At 34.0% G+C, this 27,414-nt stretch overlaps 1 protein-coding gene across 12 annotated transcripts in view; it reads left to right on the top strand.

Annotated features, from left to right (window-relative positions):
* LOC110467055 (multiple C2 and transmembrane domain-containing protein 1-like) overlaps positions 1-19,879 on the top strand; it is a 220,571-nt gene extending 200,692 nt beyond the window's left edge. For 7 of the 12 annotated variants that reach the window (XM_021523932.1, XM_021523933.1, XM_021523934.1 and 4 more), the window contains 10 exons: positions 1,136-1,255; positions 2,304-2,432; positions 3,180-3,197; positions 6,409-6,456; positions 8,963-8,968; positions 12,352-12,369; positions 14,937-15,043; positions 15,318-15,427; positions 15,904-16,001; positions 17,698-19,879. In XM_021523932.1, coding sequence (XP_021379607.1) covers positions 1,136-1,255; positions 2,304-2,432; positions 3,180-3,197; positions 6,409-6,456; positions 8,963-8,968; positions 12,352-12,369; positions 14,937-15,043; positions 15,318-15,427; positions 15,904-16,001; positions 17,698-17,760 — 717 coding nt within the window. In that variant the 3' untranslated portion in view covers positions 17,761-19,879. The remainder of the gene's footprint in view (positions 1-1,135; positions 1,256-2,303; positions 2,433-3,179; positions 3,198-6,408; positions 6,457-8,962; positions 8,969-12,351; positions 12,370-14,936; positions 15,044-15,317; positions 15,428-15,903; positions 16,002-17,697) is intronic. The other 5 variants (XM_021523928.1, XM_021523926.1, XM_021523930.1 and 2 more) reach the window with 5 other exon arrangements.
* Positions 19,880-27,414: the final 7,535 nt, after the last annotated feature.

Genomic DNA, 27,414 nt, shown 5'->3' with positions numbered 1-27,414 from the left:
AAGTCTTCTCTTAACCGGTATAGATGGACAGAAAGCATACATTTAATACATTGCTCAACAAGACACACTCATATACACTTACAAACATATAGGCTAGAACATTCAACCAAGTTATAATTATAAGAAAGAAAAAGAAACATTATTTGATGACATTTGAAAACTTATAAAACACTTTCTTAGCAAATCATATATATGTTTGTACACTCAGACCACAGTCCATAACACACATACACACACACCCTCACATATATATAATATGCATTAAGGAGACTTAATGGAATGCTTGATGTTTGTCATTTTTTGTAAGTTTCGTTGTTTTAAATTAAATAGAAGAGACAAAACTGATTAAATAACATGTAAAAAGAAACTTTGTGTTACTATATATAGATTTTTGCTTGAACTATATATATGCCACGCATATGATACAAAAAGAGCTCGCTGCGCTCGCTATAAAAAGACAAGGTAATGTCCACAATGAACGTTTTAAAAACTACACAATAAAGAAAAAATCGCCCTCGTCTCGTTTTTGCCATGTAAAATGAAAAAAAAAATACTGCCCTGCCGCATCTATTTTGAAAAAAATTGGCCTTAGAACCAAGTAATTAATTTTATTTGGCCTTATAAACCTTGCATCAAATGGAATTTGTTTGATCACATAAAATCACTAAATCACTAAAATAAACTTCAATAACTTTTCCAGGTCATTGTTGAAGTCTGATATCTCACTCCCTCTTGGCTCCGTATCTATTTTGTCCAATGTGACATCATAATATGATCAGAAGTCTGTGACATTATTCTGTTATCATTGTCTGATATCACAACGGGTCATATTACACCAGTCCATACAAAGAATATACCACATGGGTGTATTGACGGAATAAAATGATAATCATTGGGAGAATGACTTGGTATTCAATGTAAACTCTGTTTCTGTACCCTAAACAGGATAATTAATGCTTACATTAAAATAGAAAACACCATGTGACCATTGTCATATCACTGATGATTGTAAGAACAAAAGGGTTACCTCCCTTGTCCATGTCAGATGTGTATAGTAAATATTGATTTGTTGATCGTTCAGACTAAGTTTTAGTATACTGTATGTCTGAAGTAAACTATGAAATGTTGACTATAGGTGATGAAAAGGAACATCGACCGTGTGTCCCAGATAGCCAGCTCTTTTATTGAAGGAGGCAAGTTTATCCAGAGCTGCTTTGACTGGGAGTCGCGAGCACGGAGTATATCTGCCTTTATTGTGAGTAAAAGGACCATCATTTTTGTTGTAACAGAGTATTTATCTGCCTTTAGAATAAGTTACATGACTATTCTATATCGTATTTACTTTGTGAATGCACAAACAACATTGATACATTGACCACTTTAATATATTAGCTACAGAAATTGCAACTTAAAAAGTGAAGAAAATGTACATCTTTGAATTATTTTAATTACTTCGATTAATGATAACAGTAAAAAATAGTTAAATTATGCAGTTATTATTGTGTTTGCTCTTTTTGATAAGATCATGCTTTTACCTTGCCTCTTTCACTCTTGATCAATTAGTGATCTTGACCTTTGACATTGCGGCCCTGCCTTGCGATTAGTTTGTTGCCTTTGACCTTTGGCCTTGCTACCTTTCATGGTGTTTAGTTTATTGGTTGTAACGTTTGACCTTACAAGAGCCTGAAATATTCTAATAGTTTGAGTTTGTTGACCTTGTTGACATTGACTTTCAACATTGAAAAGACTGCCTTTTGATTATTTTGTTGATGTTGACATCGAAAGCCTACGTGTGATTAATTTAAATTGACCTTTGACATTGCAGACTTACTTGGTGATCTATCTTGTGACAAGTGTGTTTACTGTAACCTTTGACATTTGACATTACAGGCCTATATCTTGTGACTTGTTTAGTTTGACCTTTGACATTACAGGCCTATCTTGTGACTACTAGTTTGTTTACTGTAACCTTTGACCTTTGACATTACAGGCCTACCTTGTGACTACTATTTTGTTTGCTGTAACCTTTGACCTTTGACATTACAGGCCTACCTTGTGACTACTAGTTTGTTTACTGTAACCTTTGACCTTTGACATTACAGGCGTACCTTGTGACTAGTTTGTTTACTGTAACCTTTGACCTATGACATTACAGGCCTATCTTGTGACCAGTTTGTTTACTTTGACCTATGACATTACAGGCCTATCGTGTGACCAGTTTGTTTACTTTGACCTTTGACATTACAGGCCTACCTTGTGACTACTAGTTTGTTTACTGTAACCTTTGACCTTTGACATTACAGGCCTACCTTGTGATTGTTTGGTGCTTTGAGCTGTACATGCTTCCCATCACACTGTTGATCATCTTCCTCAAAAACTTCATCATAGTGTCTGTCACAGGAGCCTTTGCCGCCAACGCCAACATCGAGGATGTAAGTATATTGATGAAGGCATACTCAAACCCAGCAACATACATTAGCTTAACTCATTCACCCCTGAAATGTCCTTATGAACTATTCCAACCTTTGAATTGGAAGAGTTCAAATGTCCCCAGGGGTGAAAGTGTTAATCTTCTCAAAGTATTTGCTTATAAGTCTTCAAGGGAGCAGGTGACTAATAATTATGATTTATCTGTCTCCATTGTCACTATCACTGAAGTTTCAAGATGAAATGAATATTTATCTATTAGGCTTTGTACAAGAATTCTACTTTTTCATTAGCCAAGAATGGTGATGCTGAAAGAGACAATAAGTTACAGTTGTATAGAGGCCATTTATGACATCACAATTAAATGGCAAGGACATCAAAATCATCATTGACTTTAAGTTTATTAAAAAGGATGTTTTGATAAGTTTAGTTAATAATCTAGTTATTGTATTGTTCTCCACGCAATAAGTTTTGATTGTGTGTTTTCAGAAACTACATTGTCATAAATATACTGTGCATGGCATATGATAATGCATGGTCGTCATCAATTGGCAAAAACGGATCATTTCTGGAAGTTCGTCCTGTTAGAATGAAATTCAAGAGAATAAATGTACTCACTTGAATTTGTATCACCTGTTTTAAAAGCTTATGACTCTGGCTTACATAGTTAACTAAAGGAAGATACTCTGTTTGGATTGTTATATCAAAACTTATCAACAGAAGTTATATTTAAGTCTAATGCTAACTTTCAGATTGTTCAACGTTCAAAGGTCAGTAAAAATTTCATCAAGAGAAAGTAAAATTGAGGATGTAAATCTAGATGTTTTTAGTCACCCCTGGAGGAACCCCAGTGGGGACTATTAATTTCGGTTTCAGTCCCAGATTTTGACCTCTGTTGTCTTGGGCTGTTAAGTGTCTTGCTTCTGTTGGAATATACCAGGCGCTAATTTCAAGCTCTTGGATAACTCAGATATTGATTTCCTTTTTAAAAAGGAATAGCAAAAATCCTAAAGGTGTTCCAAATTTCCCATTGGAATTTCATATAACCTAAAGATGTTCCGAGTATGAATCAGGCACCTTTGAGGTTCCTGAAGAGGTAAACTGTCGTATTATAAATTGCTATTGACTGATTTAGATATTTTATGTCTGACCAACGACTACCGTTAATATTTGCGTGACTGTCGGCGCACAAATCTCCCCGTATTTGTGGTGTCAGTCAACGCTAACGTTATATTTGCGACATGCTTTCTTATTAATTCCATGTGTTGGCATGGCTACCTGAACAGCATGTATGTATTTACACCTGGTCATTGTTTACCATTTTGATTGACAGGTGGAAATATATCTGTTGTAGCTTGGTCAATGATTTATTGGAAAATGATCATACAGAATGATGGGGTGACTCCATGTCATTCTGACATATTTCTAGTTTTAAATAGTGTTACTAATGATGTTCCCAAATTAAATCAGTCAGAATCCTGTTCTCTGGAGGGTAACATTTCTATGGATGAAGCCTCAAAGACCTTAAAATATATGAAAAATGATAAAAGTCCGGGGTCAGACGGTTTTAATGCAGATTTTTTTAATGTTTTTGGGGAAAGTTAGGTAATTTCATTGTAAGATCAATTAATTTTGGATTTATGAAGGGTGAATTTTCAGTAACTCAAAGACAGGGAATTGTTACATGTTTATCAAAGGGAGATAAACCCCGGGAATTTCTAAGAAACTGGAGACCCATCACTCTACTTAATGTAATATATAAGATAGCTTCAGGGTCAATACAAGTAGATTAAAAAGAGTTTTGGACAAATTAATAAACAGTGATCAGACAGGTTTCATAACGGGGAGATATATCGGGGAAATACAAGGTTAATTTATGATACTGTATCATGCAGTATGCAGAAGAAAATGAAATTCCGGGTATTCTTTTAATAATTGATTTTGCTTTTGACTCTGTTAGTTGGGAATATATTAACAAAGTGTTGACTTTTTTATCCCCCGCTTTCACTGAAACGGTGGGTAAAAATGTCTGTGTCAAAATCACAACATCTACTGGGAAAAAGGAATGGGAAGCAATGTTTGATTTTGATGAAAACAATATTGAGGAAAATATACTTAACACCATTCAAAATTTGTAAAAATACAAAATTACAATGGCTTCAACTTAGAATAAATCAATATATTCTAAGTACAAATTCATATCTTTATAAAATAGGCCTAGTCTATAGTCCATTCTGCAGTCGTTGTTATACTGAGAATGAAACAATAGTTCATGCATTATGGGAATGTGAAAAAGTACAGTTGTTTTTGACAAATTTTAATATTATTCATTCCCTTTACCTTCAACAAAGAGTCTTTTAGGTTTGGTTTTATGAGGGAAAAAACAATCTTGATAACTTAACTATTTTAGTTATGAAGCAATATTTGTATAACACGTACAAGATGCCAGGAAAAGAGCCTGTCTTTATCAGCTTTGAAAAACTGTTTTAAAGAAACATATCACACTCAAAAATACATAGCTACTGGTAAAGGGGAAAATTATCTCACCATCTTAAAGAATGAATGGAAAAAATGGGAAAGATTATTGGTCTCTACATGAAATACAGAAATTCTTAGATGTTTCATTCTCTTTTCAAAATTATATGAGATATGTGATTACCATTTCTGTCCATAGCATATACATGTTTGCCTGGTGATCACTTCTTCTATTGTATACATATCTGATATCTTAACTTGGTAAACTTTATGAATATGATAGGAAGTTGTGTTTTTCTGTAAGAGTTATTGCCCTTTGTTATCGCGTTGCTTCAGTCTTACTTAAGGATCTTGGATCTTCCATTCTCAGTTAATATTGGTTACTGATCTCTTTGAAATTTGGTAGACTGTGTTATGATATGAAGGTTTTTTTTCTTTTTCTTCAGAGTCGAAGAATGTTTTCAATAAACTTTTTAAAGAGATTTTGATCAAACTTCATGTAATTGGTCAATTATGGGAATACCTTGAACGAGTTCATATTCCAGGGTGCTTAAGGACAAGGTCACGATTACTATTTATGTTAGATTTCATCAGCACTCAGTGACTTCATTGTTGAATTATTTGTATCTCTAATGATGCCTTGTGTCTCTAAATTTTAATTGAACGGTTTATAATCTTGGCTAGAGATCTTCTGATTTTGCTCTCAACAAAACTTGGTATGTCCTGCTATTATGACTTGTAATGTCTTAGTAGCATTGTTCCTTATTGAAAATTTGCTCAGGTTATTTTTCTACATTTTACTTTTTATACAAGAATCTATGTCTGGAATGTGATGTACTTTGCCTTAAAAGGTTCAGAATCACATACTATGATTCAGTCTCAAGTTGGGTGAATCTTAATTGGTATGATTTACTATCAATGCCATATTGTTATATCTTCTATAGTGATTGTTATCTATACTCTACAAATGTTTACAAATATGTGTATATGGATATATAGTTGATACAAAAACTGGTCAAAGTCCCTGCCAATATTAATATTAATATAATATTATAATAAAAATAACAATAATGAGAGACTTTACTCATGAATTCAAGTTTAGATTGATTTATTTCTTTTATTAAATACATCAAAGTCCTTTGTCATGTCAGCATGAACCCCTTCTCCCTCTCATAATTCAAGTTCTCTTTCTCTATGTTGATCCTATTCTTCCTTTAATTCTTCTATCTCTCATTCTTTTCTTTCTTAAAAACAGTACATATCACATTTATATGCTGCAGTTACACTTTTAACTACAAAGAACTTTTTTTTTTTCATGTATTTTAATATAGTGTTGAATTTTTGCTAATGACTAGAAATGGAATAAGTGTGTGTATGTGTATGGAAAAATGAATTGTAAATGTATTATGAACTGTTAAAAAATCTTCAAAAAAACCCAAAAAAAACCCAACATAACACAAATTTCATCAAAATGGATTATTTAACAAAGCTGTTTTTCCTATACAGGCGTATGTGGACTCGGAGGATGAAGATGATGACGATGACAAAGATAAGGTGAGAAAATACTATCTCCCAGATAATATCAACCCCAGCTGTATAGTTCATTGTTGTCAATAGTTAGAGCCAATCATAGGCTGTATAATATAGTTGGTGGTTGTTAGTTTTAAGGACCAATCAGGGACTTGTTTACAACTGTCATAGGTTATTGTCAGTATGATTGGTCAGTCTGTGAGTCGATTGAATTAGGCACTAGATGTTGTATCTTTCCATGTCGTTGTTGAAGTGCGATATTCCACCATGTGTAATTGGCTCCATTTCAATTGTCTCCACTGGGACATCATAATATCATTTTCTGATGTCACAACAGGCAATATCATGTGAGTTCATACACAGAATATAGGACATAATAATAATAATTTGATGTTCTTATATACCGCTTTATCACAACCTAATTTGTAGGTCGTCTCAAAGCGGTTCACAAATTATTATCCGTGGTTATAGGGCCTTTGCAACCAGCCAATATCTTTCTCAACTCCCTGGGGAGCATACAGCCGGGGCTGCCATTTTGGCGCTCACAGCTAGCATTCAACAATTCTAGCACTGCCCCAACCACATACTCATTTACAGCTGAGTATAGACATGAGCATATTTATGGAATAACGTTTTAGTTATGGAACAAAACAAATTGGTCATTAGTATTAACCAATCAAGGCTGTTAGTCTTTAGTATTAGCCAATCAGAGAAGTTCTTTGTGATAATGACCAATCAGAGAGGTTGTTTGAGGTGAGAACCAGGGTTTTGATTACAGCTAGGAGATATTTGTACTTTAAGCTGGTTCTGCCACCAGTGTACTTATATCCTTGGGAGGTTGTTACTTACAGGTACTTACCTGATTACTATGGGCCTTCCTAAATAAAATGTGTTGCATCAATATATCTACTTAAAAATGCAAACAGTAGCCAATAAAATTCAAATATTCGGTTTTTGTCAGTGAGTCAGTATCATTTCTATACAGTGTGCATCTGGTCTTCCTGACAGTATTAATTGCTCTTGAGGAATGTTGAACAATGGGTCAACAATATTGTTTAGGAAATATATATTCAGCTTTTACTTATAAACCTATTTGAATGTTTGTTTTGATACATTAGCAACATGCTTCCCAACCTTTCAAATTTTCACATCTATAAATGTCTAAAAGGTACTTACAATGAACCGTATTAGCATGGCACATCAATATAATGATAACAATGGCAGCTCTACCTAGCCTTAACACAGCAATTCTGACTAGGTTATTTTATATCACAAATGTTTTATGACACTGTAAATTCAATCATCATATCTTGCAACTGTTCATGTTCATTTGAAGAAATGCTACACTGCAAGTTCTTGATAATCTAGCAACCTTCATATCCCAGCAATTGAATATTGCTGGATTATATTGTTAGACAGAGGGATTACTTGACAATCAAATCTGTGTAAAACATTAAGATCAATCAATATATATTTGCCAAACACTGGCTGGATATTTGGACAACTGGATCAGGGGTGGCTGGATTAATGAAGCTCAACTTGATATTTGTTATCTATGATTTTGTATATCCTGTCCAGAAATCAAAAACCATTGTGAAAAACGGGAAGATTTTTGCGGCACAGTCATGAAACTTTGACGATTTACAGAACAAAGATTATTAATGGTTAACAGTGCATAGATTATTGTCCCTTTTATTGCAGTTGGAAATATTTTCAACAAGTAAAGTACGCCGTTGGTTTTCTAAGCGACTCAGTAAAGCTGGCAACAAATCAGTAATTACAAGTGAATGGTCTGGTGTGATGCCTAAAAGCCATACCAAGCGTGTGCAAACCATTTTGATTGGTTATTTGCTAAATCTGGTTTACAGTGAAAATTCCACAAATGTTTGGATTTGATTGGATGCTAGTAAAATCAAGCATTTAAAAAGGCCTGATTTCATTGTGTTCGTATTAACAGCCAATCAGACAAGAATCCCTGTTAAGAGTGGTGTTTATATGTCAGCACCGGCCAGCTTAAAACCTTTCCATTTATGTGAAAAGTCTTCAGATACTTTGTTTTAAATGTTTCCAGAGTTTAGTTAGAATGCTCCTATCCAATGCAACCTGTTTATTTAAACCTGCATCTTCTAAGTGTAACTGAAATTTTGTGGAGGCTTAACTCTTTCTTTGGATAGATATATTATCTCATTCACCCCTGAAGACACATTTGAACTGTTCCAATTCAAAGGTTGGAATAGTTCATTATGAAATTTCAGGGGTGAATGAGTCAACTTGGTTTTTCCATTAATTGTTCGTTACAATGTCTACTGTACACGGTATGTACTGGTACATTGCTACGATGGTACCGCTCTGTTGTAAAGATAGCCTCCACAAAATTAATTCCACGAGATTGAATCTCGTTATTTAAGCATGAACAACCCAAAGGAATGACAGAATGCTATATGTACTATTGTTGGTTCGTTGTTATCTCCTCTGACATCGACATTGTTGTATACCTGAATATGTTTTTGTTTTTCATTTTGCACAACAGAAAAAGGTAATGCTTTGTTCCGTAGTTCCCGGACACTCTGGCACTTTTATTGAGTGATTTGCACGTTTTTTAAGCTGTTTTACCTTGCTTGCCTAGACCAGCTAACCCTGCCCTCCTTCCTTCCATGTTTATTTATACATGTTTGTAATCCTTTTGTCTGATACTCATACAGGTTTTTACTTTCTACTTGATCTCATATAGGTGTGTACTCAATACATGTACCTAACATCTACAGGTTTTTATACCATACCTGACACACATACAGGTGTTTATACCATACCTGGCACACATACAGGTGTTTACTCTCTACTGGATATCATATAGGTGTGTACCCAATACATGTACCTAATACATACAGGTGTTTATACCATACCTGGCACACATACATGTGTTTACTCTCAACTGGATCTCATATAGGTGTGTACCCAATACATGTACCTAACATATTCAGGTGTTTATACCATACCTGATACACATACAGATGTTTACTCTCTACTTGATCTCATACAGGTGTGTACCCAATACATGTACCTAACATCTACAGGTGTTTATACCATACCTGGCACACATATAGGCGTTTACTCTCTACTGGATCTCATATAGGTGTGTACCCAATACATGTACCTAACATGGCACACATACAGGTGTTTACTCTCTACTGGATCTCATATAGGTGTGTACTCAATACATGTACATAACATCTACAGGTGTTTACTCTCTACTTGATCTCATATAGGTGTGTGTACTCAATACATGTACATAACATCTACATGTGTTTATACCATACCTGACACACATACAGGTGTTTATATCATACCTCATACATACAGGTGTTTATACAATACCTGACACACATACAGGTGTTTATTACATATACCTGACACACATACAGGTGTTTATACCATACCTCATACATACAGGTGTTTATACCATACCTGACACATTTGAACTGTTCCAATTCAAAGGTGACACACATACATGTATTTATACCATACCTAACACATACAGGTGTTTATAACATACCTGACACACATACAGGTGTGTATTACATACCTGACACACATACAGGTATTTATACCATACCTGACACACATACATGTATTTATACCATACCTAACACATACAGGTGTTTATATCATACCTGACACACATACAGGTGTTTATACCATACCTGACACACAAACAGGTGTGTTTAACATACCTGACACACAAACAGGTGTGTATTACATACCTGATACACATACAGGTGTGTATTACATACTTGACCCTCGCACAAGTGTCTGTTGCATACCCAGAACATACATATGTGTGTATTATATTCCATACCAACCCTCCATGTTTTCTACAGCTGGCACACAAATAGGACCAGGGAACATCCTTTAAAGTATTTTCAATAACTGTACACTTGTGTTTTTACAGTTTAATGTTTGTATTTAATTCTACTGTCATATGTCTATATATTTATGCTTTTCATGTTTTATTTTCTTATTCTAATTTAATTCATCTTTGTTTTTTAACTGAAAACAAAGCCAAATGCTGTTAAATGATGATATCAATTTAACATATTACTGTACAAACCAGTGTATGTGCCAGTCAGTAGTGGGAAAATGGCTTTAAGGTCATTGGAGTGTATTGATAAACGGAAACAGGAAGTACATCCCTAGTTGAAAATCCAATGTAGGGAGACAGTATCCCAATTTCCGCAAATTCTAATGTTTAATATTAAACTGATGAATATTGTATGTTTATTATTGACAGAACAGTGTGTTCTCTCAATATTAAAGTATTTCAAAGCAATCCAGGCATTAATTCAGGTGTTTTTTTTATCAATGAGTCACATGTGTCCATTTTTCTGTACTTCAGGAACCCGGCTACCTATTTCACTACTGTGAAGTTTTTCAAGAACGATAACTCTTACCTGCAATTACTATGTGTATATGGTTTTATTATAAAATGTCAATTTTTATATTTGTATAGAGAATTAATTTTACACAATTTCAACATTTATTAAATTGATATACATTAATGCAATACTAATATATGTCAGTATCATTTTTATTGACATTATTTTTTTTAAATATTGTGTCTTTCATTTTTTTTCAAAATTCACTCCTTTTTACATAAATTTCCATTTAAAATCCTTAAAATTCTGACAACCTATATTTTCTTTGTGGCAGAAAATTTTCTTTACTTTAAAGCAATATAACTACAAAATTTGAAGAAATTCTACTGAGAAATGGTGACACAATCCTATTACCTTAAGGTACTTGTCCCGCTACCAAAATCTGAACCTTTTGAAAATTATTTTTTCCGGCATTATTATAAGTTTAATAAATCATTTCTGAAAAAAAGTATACCTTGTGGGACTTTTATGAAAAAAATAATAGAGATGAATTAAACAAAAAAGATTATCAATAACGGTGTTCAGAGTGTGGAACATGAGCATGACCAGGATTCGAACCAAGGACCTCAAATTGTTATAAAGTCGCTGTATGTGATTAAACATAACCTGGTCAACATTAGTGTTCTGGACCAACTGTGCTACAGTTATATCCAAACTCAATTGAGGGGGAGGTGACTGTAGTGTATTTACGAAAAACCACAGAGCACTAGGACAGAGATCCTTAAAATGGCACACACAAATGTTGCTGAAACAATAGAGGCTAACTAGGAAAGTATCAATATATATCTGTAAGTCAATATACCTGTGGGAAGTCCGGGGCCTAGCCCAGATCCTCCAATACTTTCCTTGTCTCTCTCAGATAATCTTCGACATTAAAATTCATGAATTCCTTAACTGTTACACCTTAAACATGTGTGAATTCATCAATTTCTATTAATAATGACACGTCCCAATGAAGAGCTGTCACCTAAATTGTGTAAACTAAGAGTTTTTCCTAGTCCTGCTATAATTGTAAATGTTTATAATTGTATCAAACATTTTATCAGATATCTTTTCCTCTGTTTTATGAAATCTGTATTGTCTACATGTGTGGAAATGTCACTCCTCACATCCATCATGACTTTAAAAAAAAAAAAATGCATTTTTTTCTGTATATGTACACAGGTGAGGGATCCACTATCACAATTAGTATCTTAATCTCTTTGTGTGTTCCTTAGTTGATTTTATATTTTTATATTCAGAAAAAAAATCATTTGTGTATTTGTTACATACTCTAATTATTTTCTATTTTCATAATTGATAAGTTGACGAAGATATTAAAACAGTTCTAAGTTGGAAGTAAAAATAATACTAAGAAATAAATGGAAATAAAATGTATTGTGTAAAATTGTTTTACATAAGAAACTTAACCTTGATAATTGGCAAAAAGTTACTAGCATTGCTAGTGGTTTATATATGATCTTAAACAACATTTTGTCTGCTCCAGGCCAAAAAGCAGGATAAGGTAAACCTCCACATAATGAAAAATCTACAATAGCATGTTTTATGGGAAAAAAGTATTCATTTTTATATGTATATATATATATACATTTTATATAAAATTATCCATCTGGTATAAGTTTTGTTTCTAATTGTTTAAGTATTTAATGACTTTTTATCTCTCAACAAATTTCTTTTCCTAATGTCAATAAGAGTATATCTATTTGTATTAAGGGAGTATATGGCTGTTTCCTTTTTATCTACAATAACGTAAGGTATTAAAGGTCAAGGAGTTTGAAGGTATAAAGGAGCTGCAGGTTACCGGTACTGGAATTGATCGAGTTCTCTTGCAGATATCTTTTATGACCTTGAATCTCACTTACAGTCAAGGTCAAATACATTCCAGCCCTGCATGATAACTTATTGTATACTTCTATACACATTCATGAAAACTACAAATGGTGTAAAAACGTAATTGGTTGACGGTTGTTTAAAATTAGCTTAGTGTCCTTTATACAGTGTATGGTATTACATGAAGTTCATTTCAGGATTTTTGAAAATGGTCAAACTATATTCATCTAAGTGTCCTTATAAGCATACCCCTTTTCTGTACAAGCATCCCATCCCCTTACCATAAAGGCCATAAGAACCTGGCTTTTGAAGTAAAAAAAACCACCATGGCACAGAAAGGGAGATAATCCTAATGTGTATACACTTCTATACTCTGTACCAGTGTCCAACTTTTCTTCTTGATTCACTTTTTTGCTTTTGACACACAGGAATTAAATATGTTCGAATGCTGAAAATATTGCATGCCCTTTGAAAAGGTTAAAGATAATTTTAGAAAGTTACATTATAGGTTGTTTGAACAAGAATATTTTTTCAGAGAAATTTTCCTTCAGGACAATAAATCTTTTATATTTATACAAACCTACAAAAAATGTTGTTCAAACACATTGGGCTCAGAATTATGATGATATATGTCACTAGGGCTTAGAAAACCTTGTTTTCTCCCACTGATCGCTGATAAGATTTAAAATATTGTATAATCCTCACAAATCTCCCTTTACAGTGTGTTAATATAAGTATTGGTGAACATTGAGTAGTGTATGGTTCTATAGCCAGTCTAGCATACCAAACTAATACTGATCCTTATCCTGATTTGCTCGTGATCTTGTGTCTTTTCGTATTGCAGAGTTATCTTCTCTTGTGAGCAGGTATTGATTGTTACGTCATTGGTTTGTGAGAGTAAGGTCATAAATTTTTGAGAAAATGACGTAATTTTCTCAAACAAACCAATGACGTAACAATCAATACCTGTTCACAAGAGAAGATAACTCTGCAATACGTGAAGACGGAATAAGACACCATCCAAGGCGTTGGGTACAGATACACCAGATATATAGAAAACGTTTTTGTTGATATGACCATTTCCTTTAATATCGGCTTCAGTTGGCCACCAGATCGGGATTGATTGGTAGCTTTAGAACCTTGTGCTTTATCGGTTGGCACAAAAGGTTTAGCTCCTGGTGTTATGGACAATATGTGTAGGATCTGAAAATAATTGTATAGATATTGTTTATTTAACATGGTAAATATATACAAATTGTTTGTTAAAAAAAACCTGCAATATCAGATGAAACCTGAGCAGCGTATCTATGTTTTGATATAGAGTGACATTTCTTAGTGTGTTGATCAACAAAAGTATTATCTATATTGTTTTTGTAACTTGTTTAAGTAACATTTTATGGCTGAGGTAAAGATATAAGTTTTTCATTTTTTTTTTTTTTATATGAATCCAGGTTTAACATGCATAAATTTCCCATTGGCATCAATAGTTAACCTTAGTGGACATCTCCTCATTGTGACATTAACTAAATGTTGATTTTCCTCATAAATAGCTGCGTTATTTCAAAATTTTTATGAAGTAATAAAACATTTGAAATTGGTGATACTTAAGAATTATTGAAATTTTATATACCACATATCATTTTCATTTTTCATTTTCTTTGATTTTTCCGAACAAAATTTCTAGATATTTTTAATATTCTTTCATTCTTATTATACAGATGTTACTTCTTTTTGAGTATAATGTGTAGAATAAGTGCTTGCTCCATTTTACGCTCGCAATAGCAAGACAACAAATAAAACTTCTGAAATAGCATACATTGTGTTTACTGTATCAAGTAATATGAAATTATTTGTTTACGATCTTGTCAATCTGGAAAAAAATCATTTTTTTTCAGTTAAAAGGTGTTTTTTTTATTTGTTGAATATGAAATAAACAAAAAATTAAAATACATTTTACACCAATATGAGCTGTTCTAACCATTACATCCAATATAACAAATGAATGCACTGCATGCTGTTAGTGATATGAACCTATTTTCTTTGTGTTGTACGTGAAAAAATAATATCTCGCTGCCTATTTCCTGTCACTAAATGAAAATGTTATGTTATGTGATATACTTTATTAACATTTCTGGAAGTATTTATCTTTGAAGACATGATTTTGTTTTGGTCTACAATTGTGCTCCTGATGTCCGCGTACCTACTTAGATAATTTACCCAGAGTTCTGTCCCCTTTTGTAGGAGGAGAAGAAGAGTTTTAAGGAGAAGTTACATGCGATACAGGAGGTCTGTCTGCAAGTCCAACAAGGCATGGACATGGCCGCATCCTTAGGAGAACGGGTCAAAAAGTAGGTCATATTACTGTGATATTTGTAGTTTGTTATGCTTTGTATATAGATACAAAAGGCAATCTTTGGAGAGGACTTATATATAGGCTTGTCTGTTGTCCAATCCATTTGTTATCAAAAAAATAAAATTTGTTGAAATGAAAAAAAATCTTTATGCCAAAGGAGCTGAAAGATAATTATTCTGTTCAATCTAAATTTGTGTGATGTATCAAATTTTTACTGTAATGATTCCCCGTGACACTACAGATTTATAATGTCACTTTATGTGTTTCAGTACATTTAACTGGACTGTGCCCTGGCTGTCCATGCTAGCTGTGATAGCTCTGACGATTGGTATAGTAGTGCTGTATTCCATCCCCCTTCGTTTCCTCATACTGGCCTGGGGTAAGTCTGATTGGGCAATGTTCCATCCCCCTTCGTTTCCCCATACTAGCCTGGGGTAAGTCTGATTGGGCAATGTTCCGTCCCCCTTCGTTTCCCCATACTAGCCTGGGGTAAGTCTAATTGGGCTGTATTCCATTCCCTTCGTTTCCTCCTACTGGCCTGGGGTAAATCTGATTGGGCTGTATATTCCATCCCCCATTTCATTTCCTCAGACTGGCCTGGGGTAAGTCTGATTGGGCTGTATTCCATTCCCTTCGTTTCCTCATACTGGCCTGGGGTAAGTCTGATTGGGCTGTATTCCATCCCCCATTTCATTTCCTCAGACTGGCCTGAGGTTAGTTTCAGTTGATAAAACTAAACAGTGTTACATTTGCCACAGTTTGTGCAGTGATACCATGTCATACTTACTACATGTAGAAATCTTGATGAATTTAAAATTAAAGCTGTTAAATATAAACAAATGTTGTACATTACAGGTATCAACAAGTTTACGAAGAAGCTGAGAGCTCCGAATGCTATTCCAAATAATGAACTACTGGACTTCCTGTCGCGAGTACCCTCAGACAGTGAACTGGTGAGTTTAACAAAGTTCATTGTTCTGTCTAGAGTACATTACAATTCCAATCACATCACCAACATGTAATAATGAACTACTGGACTTTCTGTCACGGGTACCCTCAGACAGTGAACTGGTGAGTTTAACAAAGTTCATTGTTGTGTCGCCTGCGAAAAGCTGGTGACACTTGAGTTTCCTTAGGCCGATCAAACTCAAACTTCATGCAGTTCTTCCTTACCAAAAGTGCTTATTTGGGATTGCTTTCCAGGTCCGAAGGTCAAAGGTCAAGGTCACTGTTACTATAAATAGAAAATCTGTTTTCGTGCGATAACTTGAGTTTCCTTGGGGCGATCAAACTCAAACTTCATGCAGTGCTTCCCTTAGTCCTAAGGGCGATCAAACTCAAACTTGATGCAGTGCTTCCCTACCAAAAGTGCCTGCTTCGGATTGCTTTTCAGGTCCGTAGGTCAAAGGTCAAGGTCACTGTTACTATAAATAGATAATCTGTTTTCTTGCGATAACTTGAGTTTCCTTGGGTCGATCAAACTGAAACTTCATGCAGTGCTTATTTACCTAAAGTGCTTGCTTGGGATTGCTTTTCAGGCCCAAAGGTCAAAGGTGAAGGTCACTGTTACTATAAATAGAAAATCTGTTTTCGTGCGATAACTTGAGTTTCCTTTTGCCGTTCAAACTCAAACTTCATGCAGTGCTTCCTTACCTAAAGTGCTTGCTTTGGATTGCTTTTCAGGTCCGAAGGTCAAAGGTTAAGGTCACTGTTACTATAAATAGAAAATCTGTTTTCTTGTGATAACTTTAGCTTCCTTGGGGCGATTAAACTCAAACTTCATGCAGTGCTTCCTTACCAAAAGTGCTTGCTTGGGATTGCTTTTCAGGTCTGAAGGTCAAAGGTCAAGGTCACTGTTACTATAAATAGAAAATCTGTATTCGTGCGATAACTTGAGTTTCCTTGAGCTGATCAAACTCAAACTTCATGCAGTGCTAAGCACAATCTCCCAGCTTCCTGAGCAGGCGACACATCCACTTCCGTGGAATTCTTGTTCTGTCTAGAGTACATAACAATTCCACTTACATCACCAACATGTAATAATGAACTACTGGACTTTCTGTCACGAGTACCCTCAGACAGCAAACTGGTGAGTTTAACAAAGTTCATTGATCTGTCTAGATTACATTACGATTCCACTCACATCACCGAAATGTCCTCCTGGAACAGTTTTCTTTACAAATAGAGAGAGTAATAGATTCTTGTGGTTGAGATACGAAAATTTCAACCTAAGGGGAAGATTCTGAAGTTTTCAAGCACAGCTCTTATGTAAAGGAAACACTGTGTTCATCTATAAACAATGTTTTTATGGTGGACATTTGCACACAACAAAGGTGATAAAAGAGTCAAGATCAGCATAGCCCTTAACTCAAAATATGATAACTAGTAGAACAAAGGTTAATACTATGGGGTTGTACATTTTACAGCATAACCCTTAACAGAAAGATATGATATTTGGAGGTCAAAGGTTAATACTAAAGGTTATAAATATAACAGCATAGGACTTAACTCAAAGATATAATATTGGTTAGGTCAAAGGTTAATACTAGGTATTGTAAATATTACAGCATAGTACTTAACTCAAAGATATAATATTAGGAGGTCAAAGGTTAATACTAGGGGTTGTAAATTGTTTGTTTTTCATTCCAGATACAATACCGGGAACTACGTCCAGACCCCCAGTCGATGTCAAAGAAGTCCAAACAAGCGTAGCAGGACCTGTGTAAGGACACATTGGATGAGATAGTTGACTGTGATATGTGATCTGTGTGGTAACAGGCATAAACTCCGGTGATATTTGTGTCTTTGATGCAGAAACTGGCTCTGGTGATGTGTTTGTCAAAGTGGCCTTGCTGTTCTGGTACCTAACCAGGTGATACACTGCTGATCTAGGATACCTGTATACACAGACAGCAGCAGGCTGAATACAGCTCAGGGTCTGGACATTCAGCCTTGACCTTGATAGGGTCAAGGCCAGTCAGGATACATATTACGGTTGTGCTGAAAGTACAAGCTTTTGTGAAGACAACAGATCTGCTGTTGAAGTTTGGAAGTGTTACAGATCGTGGGATAATATCATTTTGACAGTTTTAAACTGTAACTGATAACTGATGGATTCTTAATGAGTTTCCATGGTGATGGTAGCAAAATCTAAGATGGATACTGGTTACCATGGCAATGGTAGCAACATTTCAAATGGAGGCGGGTTACCATGGTGATAGTGGGGAGACTTTTCTGTGTTGGTGAATATGTTATCACCATTTCTGAGGCAGCTGTATCGTTTAACTTTCACTTTTAGTCCCTCTTCCTACCCACAGGGTGATGCTCATCAACCAGGCGACTGTCAACTCAATACCTGGCAGTTCTCTTTTTGCTTAAATGATTAGCAATACATTTGTAATACTTTTATGTTTTCTTTGGGACCCACTGTAACTGTTCTGGTGGAGAGAGAAAATACTAGACTTTTATGGAAACTGTGATTTTTTTTATGGAAAATGTGAAACTTTCATAACTATACAGAGAAAGGTTATTGTTTGGTCGCGTTTTCACAGGGGCCTCACTCTCTTGTTGAGTAACAGCATATTGACATGTGTTTCAACCAATATGGCTGTCAGAACAACAAACTTAAGACAGTGTAGCCAGGTTCTCTGGAATAAGGTTTTCCAAGTATTCTTGTGTTGAACTGAGTGTGGTGGGTATGACAGTAAGGACATTCACACACCCAGTTAGATATTCACACTTTCGCACTGCTGAATTTTTCGGTGAATACGTTTTGGGATAGGAACACAGGTGACCTAGAAGAGGAGGAATCGAATTAATTCAAGGCGTCGGACATCTTGAGGGGATGCAGGCTTGATATAAACAAGCCACCACTCAATGTTCCAGGTGTCTTGTGTTTTGTGACATTGGAGAAATCATAGATTTACATTCCATATGCAAGAAGGAGTAAAAAATCTCATCGTGTTGTTCATAGACTTCATGTTTTTCTAAACAATCAACATTTGTTTTGATATAATGCTAATTTTTCGTTATTAGCAAACCATGCAAAATTTTGATTCATAGGAAATTTGGTTTGGAGCCTGTATCAATGTTCAGCATGACAGATTACTTCGAATTTTAAAGATTAGTTGATGTAATTGTTTACTATGTAAGAAATCCAGGCCTTATAATTTGTTTACATTATTGTCTCACACACCAGATTCTTATTACCAAGAATTGCTATTTTACGCAATATTTTAAGTTGGGTCGGGTTTGCATCTCTTAGATTGTTAGAATGAATATCAGATTTCGCAATCACCTGTCCTGAAAAATAAACACAAACATTTATGTTCCGGGATAGCTGTAGAACTCCAGCAGAAATGTTGTGTTAACATTGACGGTAGGGTTTACTAATAAATATCAACTGTTACTCTAGATTTCAGTTTTCTGTCTTGGCCCTTCATCATTAGCAGAGCTGACTGTTAACCACTTGGTGCGGTTAATATCAGCTACGTGTCAATCACATCATTTTAACTCAAATTCCACTCTGGACATCATATTTAAAATCATATTTTTCATAAGTTGATAATTTTGAATCTCTTTTTTTGGTTGAGGCTTATCAGATAATTGTGATATTTAGCTACTGTTAGAAGATTTAATTAAGGGGATTGGACCAGTGTATGTGTCAGTGATATAGAAATCTCTGACAAATTCTCTGTTAGCCTCGCTCCGTTTTCAGTCAAAAAGAATGTTTATGTTAATTTTGTCACCTTCAATATGATGTATCACATGAATATGTTATATTTTTTTTATTGATTTGATGTTTGTTTTTAACATATAAAATTTACAATCCTTTATTATTGTCACATGCATTTATAATGATTTGTTCAATTTGCATTTTTTTTCTCAGATACAATACTAATTGTATACTATTCAGCTAATCCAGTAAGTAGATGTGAAAGGAATATTTGCAATTATTTTCTGAAGAAATCTTCGTCTCATAGATGTGTTTCTGCTGATTTTCAGAAATATTTCCTATTTCAAAAAAGACAATTCTGATATTTTTGCAGTATCAATAAGTTATGACTTTCTTTTAATACCACAACGCGGGGGGGGGGGGGGGAATTAACAGAATAATACCTTCCAGAAAAATAAAAAGTAACTTCAGACTTTGTTTGCATACATAATATGTAACAGAATTTTGTTGCACAACTGCTGTCTATCCTTTTATAAATATGGCTTTTTCAGTATCGGATTCCCATACCACCACAAAACCTGTTTCTATGCATCATCTCTCGCCCTGTACCTTTGATCATTTCTAAAAAAAAACACTACTACTTTAGGGGAACTTTAATGTAAAAATATCTGTCAGCGATAAAAAGAAAAAAAATAGTATTCAAACTCTGGACTTCAATTAATATAATGTTGCTCCAACCACCTCAGCTGTCTGGTCAACGGTAGCAGCACCCTAGTTCAGTCGCACTACATGCAGTTACAAGTATATCCAAAATTAAGGGGAGGTTACTGTATGTACTGAAAACAACAATTTCTTTCTAGTGCTCTGCCTGCAGTGGGATGGGAGCAAGTTGGACCCAATTTCATAATCCCTATGGGAGGTTGTATAGTTTGGGTGGATACTTGTCTATCAGCTATTTGGCAAACCACGGAAAACCGTGCTGGTTTATCAGTAGTCACGACCCACATTCCTTCATCGGTATATTGTGCGGAAGGTACTGAAGCAAAAGGCTCTACGATGGTAGCGCAGAATTTTAAAATCTTATTGGCATCTTTAGTTACGAATGAAATTATATACCAGGTGCTAAGATTAGTGGGATAGACTTGGGATAGGTCACATACAAATTAAAAGGTATGGATGTGGATGTGTCATATTTGTATATTACATTTGCACATTAATGCATGCAAAGTAAATGCTGGAAACCCTTGGATTTTAAAGTAGACTCATCCTACACCACACATGTCCCTGGTTATAAGACACTGACCATCAAGATGGGATTTTGAAGCATTGCAATGCCATGATATTTCATCAGATATGTTCCTGTCACTGTATATGTCTGTTTAACTTTTTAATGCATTTATCAGGAAAACTGATAACATACCTATGATGCTTTAGCTTTAAAAAATCTGCAGAAACGCATCATAAGCTTTCTCCCATTCCAATGTTCTCCGTCTTTTATCATATAATCTATAAGCCACTTTTCTTTATAAACAATGTTACGTTTCAGAAAATATATTGCAATTTCAAAGTTGATAAATATAACCATTAATGATCTGTTTTGACTATATAACATTTTTAGTTGTNTCCAAAACTCAGTTAAATGATATACTGAATTGAACTGAGTGCCCCATCACAACTTCATATTTTTATACCAAATTGTTAACACACCTGGATTTTAATGATATTTATTTCCAGGACTAGTAGCATGGCTGAAATTTCTAACTTCAATTTTATTCATAGAGCAATACATGTCCTTTGTTAAAGTTAGGATTCATTTCTTACTTCAACAGACATGTGAAGGCTGAAATGGTCAGTATCTGAATTAGCTCAAAACTATTTTCTCTACTGTTAAAAGCAATCAAAACATCCATCATGTAAGAAACTTGTCTGTGAATCTGAAGTTAGAAGTACACAAAGTCATATGATAATCTTTATATTAACAAACAAGAGTTGAACTTAAGGGAAATGAATAAGGAGGTACTAAGAAGTCATTTAAGTCAACTATAGCACAGGAGCCTGAAGTTCTGTCAAGAATTGATAATAACAGTAATTAAATTTTTTTATCGATGATATGCTTAAAAATTAAATTAAGCATATGAAAGTGGGTTTTTTTTTGTGTATTACTGTTATTATTAATTTTTGACAGAGTCCTGGGACTATAACTACCATAGAATAATTTGTAGTAGATTGTCCACAAAGTAAATTACACAGTCTGAACCAGGCTCTGTTCAATCAAGATTTTTGTCTAAACTGACCAATATCTTGTTATGACAATGTTTTTCAAGTAGAATTTCTTCAATTTGGAACCAACTGTATGCTATTTGAAGGCATCAAGGTACTTATCTCGGATTTGTTATATATTTTAAAGATATTTGTGAGAAATAGCATACCTGTGTTTGCTCAGCTGCTTTTGTTTATGTTTATCTCAAAGATTTGGTTTGTTTGTGTTTTACATCCTATCAACAGCTATTTAAGGACATGCCAGGTTTTGGTGGTGCAGGAAGGCCAGAGTTCCCGGAGAAAAACCACCGACCTACGGCCAGTACCTGGCGACTGCCCCACGTAGGTCTTGAACCCTGTGACTCGGACGTGGAGGGCTAGTGGTGGTAGCAGAATGTCAGACGCCTTAACCACTTGGCCACCGCGGCCCATTATCTAATAGATGTGTTCATCTTAACAATCTCTAAATGTACATCCTAATTTAAACAGTGTGTGAAAATTCAGATGTTTAGATAAACTTGGACACACAAATGCAGATATAGTTGACATTTAATTACTAAACTCTTTTGTAAAGTTTGCGGAGAAAAAAACCCAGTATAGTCCCAAATGAACACTTCATAATCAGCTGTTGACCGCAAAGTGTGTTACCAAAATGTGATAGTGTCAAGTTACGTTACGTAGAAAACTGTCACTTGGCTGAGCTGTATGTGATTCTCGTGTGTATGGGAGTGAGTTAATTGGATTAGCGCTACCCTGTGATATGTCTGTTTTTCCGTCCTGATCCTTATTGTCCGCTAGTCCTAATTATCCTCGGCTCATCATCGGCCACTTATAGCTCTCATTTAAAATTAAGGCACAGATCAGGTTTTGTTTTGAAATGTTAAACATTTAGCATTTATTTTGTTTATCAATACAATGTATCAACATGTATGTATATTGGATTGTAACTGTTTAATTTTAATCAGAACATACATGTATCTGGATTTTGTTTAAATGAGTTGTTCTATTTTTGGTTGCATGCAGAAGGTGTCTGTTGTATTTCATCTGCATTGACTTAAACAGTTACAGATAAAATTTGAATCAGTGATTCCTTTTAAATATTTTTTAAGTTTTAAATTTTAATTCTAAAACAGATCCATACTTTGCGATCTTGGTACGGATATCGTAAATAGAAAAAGTGTCACCAAGATCATATTTAGGATACCAGGCTGTTGACTATTGCATCATAAAATGCTATTTTTTAGGAAATAATAAAAATAAATGAAAATGTGTGATGAAGCTAACAAAGTTGATCAAAGCATGGTTAGCTTTAGGACCAGTTACTTTAATATTTCTTCTTGTATATTTAAAAAATATTAAAAGTCTGAATTATACCCGAATGTAAATAGATTAGGGGTCCAATATCATTATCCCTAGAGAAGAAATACAGAAAAACAACGGTGCATTTTCAGAAATTTCTTCAAAAATAAGATTTCTAAAATGTTGTATTTATAACCAGTTCAACTGATCAGCCTTGGAGTCCAGACATAAGAAAGGGAACCTGTTATCTTTAAATACCTTTATTGTGTACATATATTTGTTAGAATTCTTTTTATATTAGATACTTCACTGTCACTTGCCCAGTAGGCAGTCAATGTATTACGAATTACAATATATAGTCAATTTGAGCTTGATGGAGTTCAAATACCTCATGAGATTTTTTTGTGCAATATATAGAAGAAAACAAGAATTTCATAACAATAAAATACTTAGATACCAGATAACCATTTTAAGCCTTGTTACAAATCACTGTTTGACAAGGTTTCTCATTGCACTGTTATGCTTTGTATGGTATTTTTAAAATATGTTCGACTTGTGTATGTACCCTTGATTTCTTCATACCTTTCATATAAAAATGTGATATATGTCAAGTGTATGGTATCTTCATGCAGAAGACCCTTTCAACCCTATGTAACTTTAGTAGACTCTACCATGCATTGATATGGACGAGTCCATTATGGTCTACAGTGGTGAAACGGTTAAAGCTTAATATGTTTGGAATATAGATACATAGAGTAAAACCTCATTTGTCACCAGAAATTTCGATGTTAAAAAGGGATTTAGAATCTAAGGATATATTGTGAGATATCTGAAATAAGTGGTAAAAGAAAAAATTGAGTGGTATTATATTGAGGCTTTACTCTATATAAAAACATATTTTTCATAAACAAATGATGAATTGAATGTAATAATTTCATTTTCCCATAGAAAAGATTTCAAAACAATACAACTTATAAATGAATGAAAAAAAAAACTATTTTGATTTTGAATTGTGATCAAAGTATGGGTTATTTTGCATTTTTTTTTTAAAGTTGTTAAAAAACAATTGTCATTTGTGCAATGTTTACTTGTGTTCGTATAAGATTTTCAGTTGCAGCAAAAGAGTAATGAAAGTTGTATTATAGTAATATTTTGAAAACTTTATTTGCTTGTTTCTGGTAATGGTATTCTTAAATTTTTATGAACATCCATGTAGGGATTTTTGTGGTGATTTTATTACCTCATTATTTGAAATATCAATTATCATGAAAATATACCAAAAACTATGAGGCATATGAAATGTCAAGATTGATAAACGATGCAAACAAGTATGAGGTTTTCAAGTACGAGTGTCTGCCATTCAAAACCTTCTATATTACATAACTCTCATTCGGATATAAGAATAAAAACCATTTCCTATTACTGGAATATTTGAAAAATATAGTTGCTAACAAAGTGCTGATACAAATGTATTTACAGTAGCTTTATAAAATAAAATAACTTTTTATATATTTGTTCATGTATTATAGCATTCAATTGAACTGACTCGAGTGAAAACATACCATTAGACAACACATGTGTATCCCACAAAGGAAATTTCAACAAATATGTCTTGTAACACATGCAGTAACTAGATATTCAAATGAGTGGTAATTTTGTTATGTTTGGAAAACAATCAATCACGTTATAATGTGAAGCATAATTTCTCTTTTTATTTCTTAAGTCATTCATCTTTACAATCTTAATTGAGCCTCAATCAAACGTCAGCACCATGAAAACAGTACTCAAACTGTATTATGGTACCAAACAAAAATATTTGTGTAAAGAATGTTTTTTGCTCAAACCTAGATCTTAGTCTTACCTTTGTCAATGGTATGTAATAATATAAATACAAACATTATAATATGTTCAACATTTATATCACCTGTTTATAGGTCATTAGGTCATGGGTATTTTATTTCTGTCCAAGTTTCAGGGTGTAGGTAATTTATCACATTCCAATAAAAATATTATTTGTGGTTTTATCAATGTTTCACATTTCCAGTTTTCTTATCTATTTTTTTCCAATTACCGTTAGTGTGAAGTGAAGTAGCCTTATAAGGTCCATGTTTCTAGAACAGGATTGGTGCTAAAAATAATTGGGTACGGGGGAGGGGTTGTGTTTGGGCCGAGAGTACAAGTATAAACCGAACCCTCATGGTCAATTTTTAAGGTATAATTATATTCGGGAATATCACCAGAATATGACTATTTGCTGTGTGTTTCTAGACTTGAATGTGATATGTTATTACGTGATACAACTTAGGGTCATACTGCTGACCCCCAGAATCCTGTTATAAATTGTTAGGTTGCGGCATGGTCGTAGGATCTGTAGAATATGAATTGGAACTTTTCATTATTTATAGAATTAATTAAGAAACAATGTTGATCAGCCATTTTTCCAGGTTTTATAAAAATCTCTTCCTTCCAATTATTAGTTTATCGATAATATAACAATGATCTGACTCTTTAGAGACATATTTAAAATAAGTACATATGTCATAACATGTTTTGATGATGTAAATGTTATCATTTGTGAGTCCGAAAGTTTCAGTAATTTTCTGAACTGTCAATACATGTACATGTACAGAAAAGCTTTTTAATCTAAATTTGTTACACAATCTAGAATCTCCTAGTCTAGACCACCATGGGTAGCATGAGGTATACTACACTTTCCCTATAACTCTGGTGTATCCAAGGTTTCATCAAGTCGTTAGAAGTTGTATGTCGCTTTATTTTTTTACTGAAATGCTCAATTTATTTGTCTCCGCTTGACAATGGATAGGTGTATATGATTAATAATTTAGTTTGGAGTTCATTTCCTAGTCTCTTGCTGGATAATTACTAGGTATCCTAGTCATATCGTCCCTCTTCAAAAGGACAGTAACCCCCTCGGTTATTACAGGTATTTTATTTACAGATTCCTTCAATCTATGAGTAATGTTACTTTAAATAAACAACCTTTGGAGAATTGTGGTTCAGAGTTCATGTTAATTTCCTTTATGAAACAACCAATATTTGTGGACTCATTTGATATCAATTAAATTCTGACGAATACCAGCTCAGCATAAATTAAGAACATTGTCCTGAATGGCTGTAAGACAAAGAAACACTCTGTATGGGTAATTTCCACAACAATAAGATTGGTACTTTATATACCATATTTATTTGCAATTAGAGGGCAACACAAAATCTCTGACTCATAGTAAGGGTGTTCAACCAGGCTTATTACAGGACAACGAATTAGCATTTATATTGAACTACAATATATATGGGTGGGCTTATTACCAGGCATGGGCTTATTGACGGATAAATAGTTGTAGAAATATATGAAACCAATGTGTTTAATATGAAAATCTTATTTTCTGTTTTGAAGGAAACATATTCTCTAACATTATGACTGTGTAAACGACTTGTTTAAGTTTGAAGGAGATACAAACTGTATACAGATTTTATTTCAGGCAGTCTTATTTTTGTGTTCACATGAAAAACGTTTAAAAATCTGTACCCTGCAGTTTCACAACTGTTATGATCCTGTAGTGTTACTTTACTAGAAATACTCAAATTCGCCAATTCAGTGGACAGAAATGAAAAATAAAACTGCCATAAATATAACTGTATATGATACTCCCTTAAATGTGATGACTAAAGTTCTTGAAGCTTGAAGGAGATACATACAACCCAAGGTTATAGCTATGTGGTCTTCTTATTTGTTACTCTTGTTACCATTTACTGTTCCTTGTTTTCAACAATGCTGTTTTACTCTATTGCACTTTTGTCATAGTTTGTTCCTTTGAAGCGTTGATTAAGACACTTTTTTGCAGGGAAACTGACTTGCATGTCTTGACGAGAATAAAAATTCTCTTGACCAGAGTTTTGTTTGAGTTTTCTGTTCATACCATAAATCATGTTCAATCAGAATGTCTCACTTAGCGTCCAAATGAATTCAAAGTATCATATGGAACTGTAAATAGTGGGACCCGATTTCAGTATGCTGCACTGTCTGCACAATATTTGTAAGTATGGCAATGGAGACGAATATAGGTGAAAAAAACATTGAAGTGAAATGATAATTATGCCCAATACAGCCAAGT

The sequence above is a fragment of the Mizuhopecten yessoensis genome, unplaced genomic scaffold (genome assembly GCF_002113885.1).
Source record: "Mizuhopecten yessoensis strain PY_sf001 unplaced genomic scaffold, ASM211388v2 scaffold11155, whole genome shotgun sequence".
Classification (NCBI taxonomy): domain Eukaryota; kingdom Metazoa; phylum Mollusca; class Bivalvia; order Pectinida; family Pectinidae; genus Mizuhopecten; species Mizuhopecten yessoensis.
Note: the sequence above shows the minus strand (reverse complement) of the source record. Positions and strands in the feature narration are given on the sequence as shown.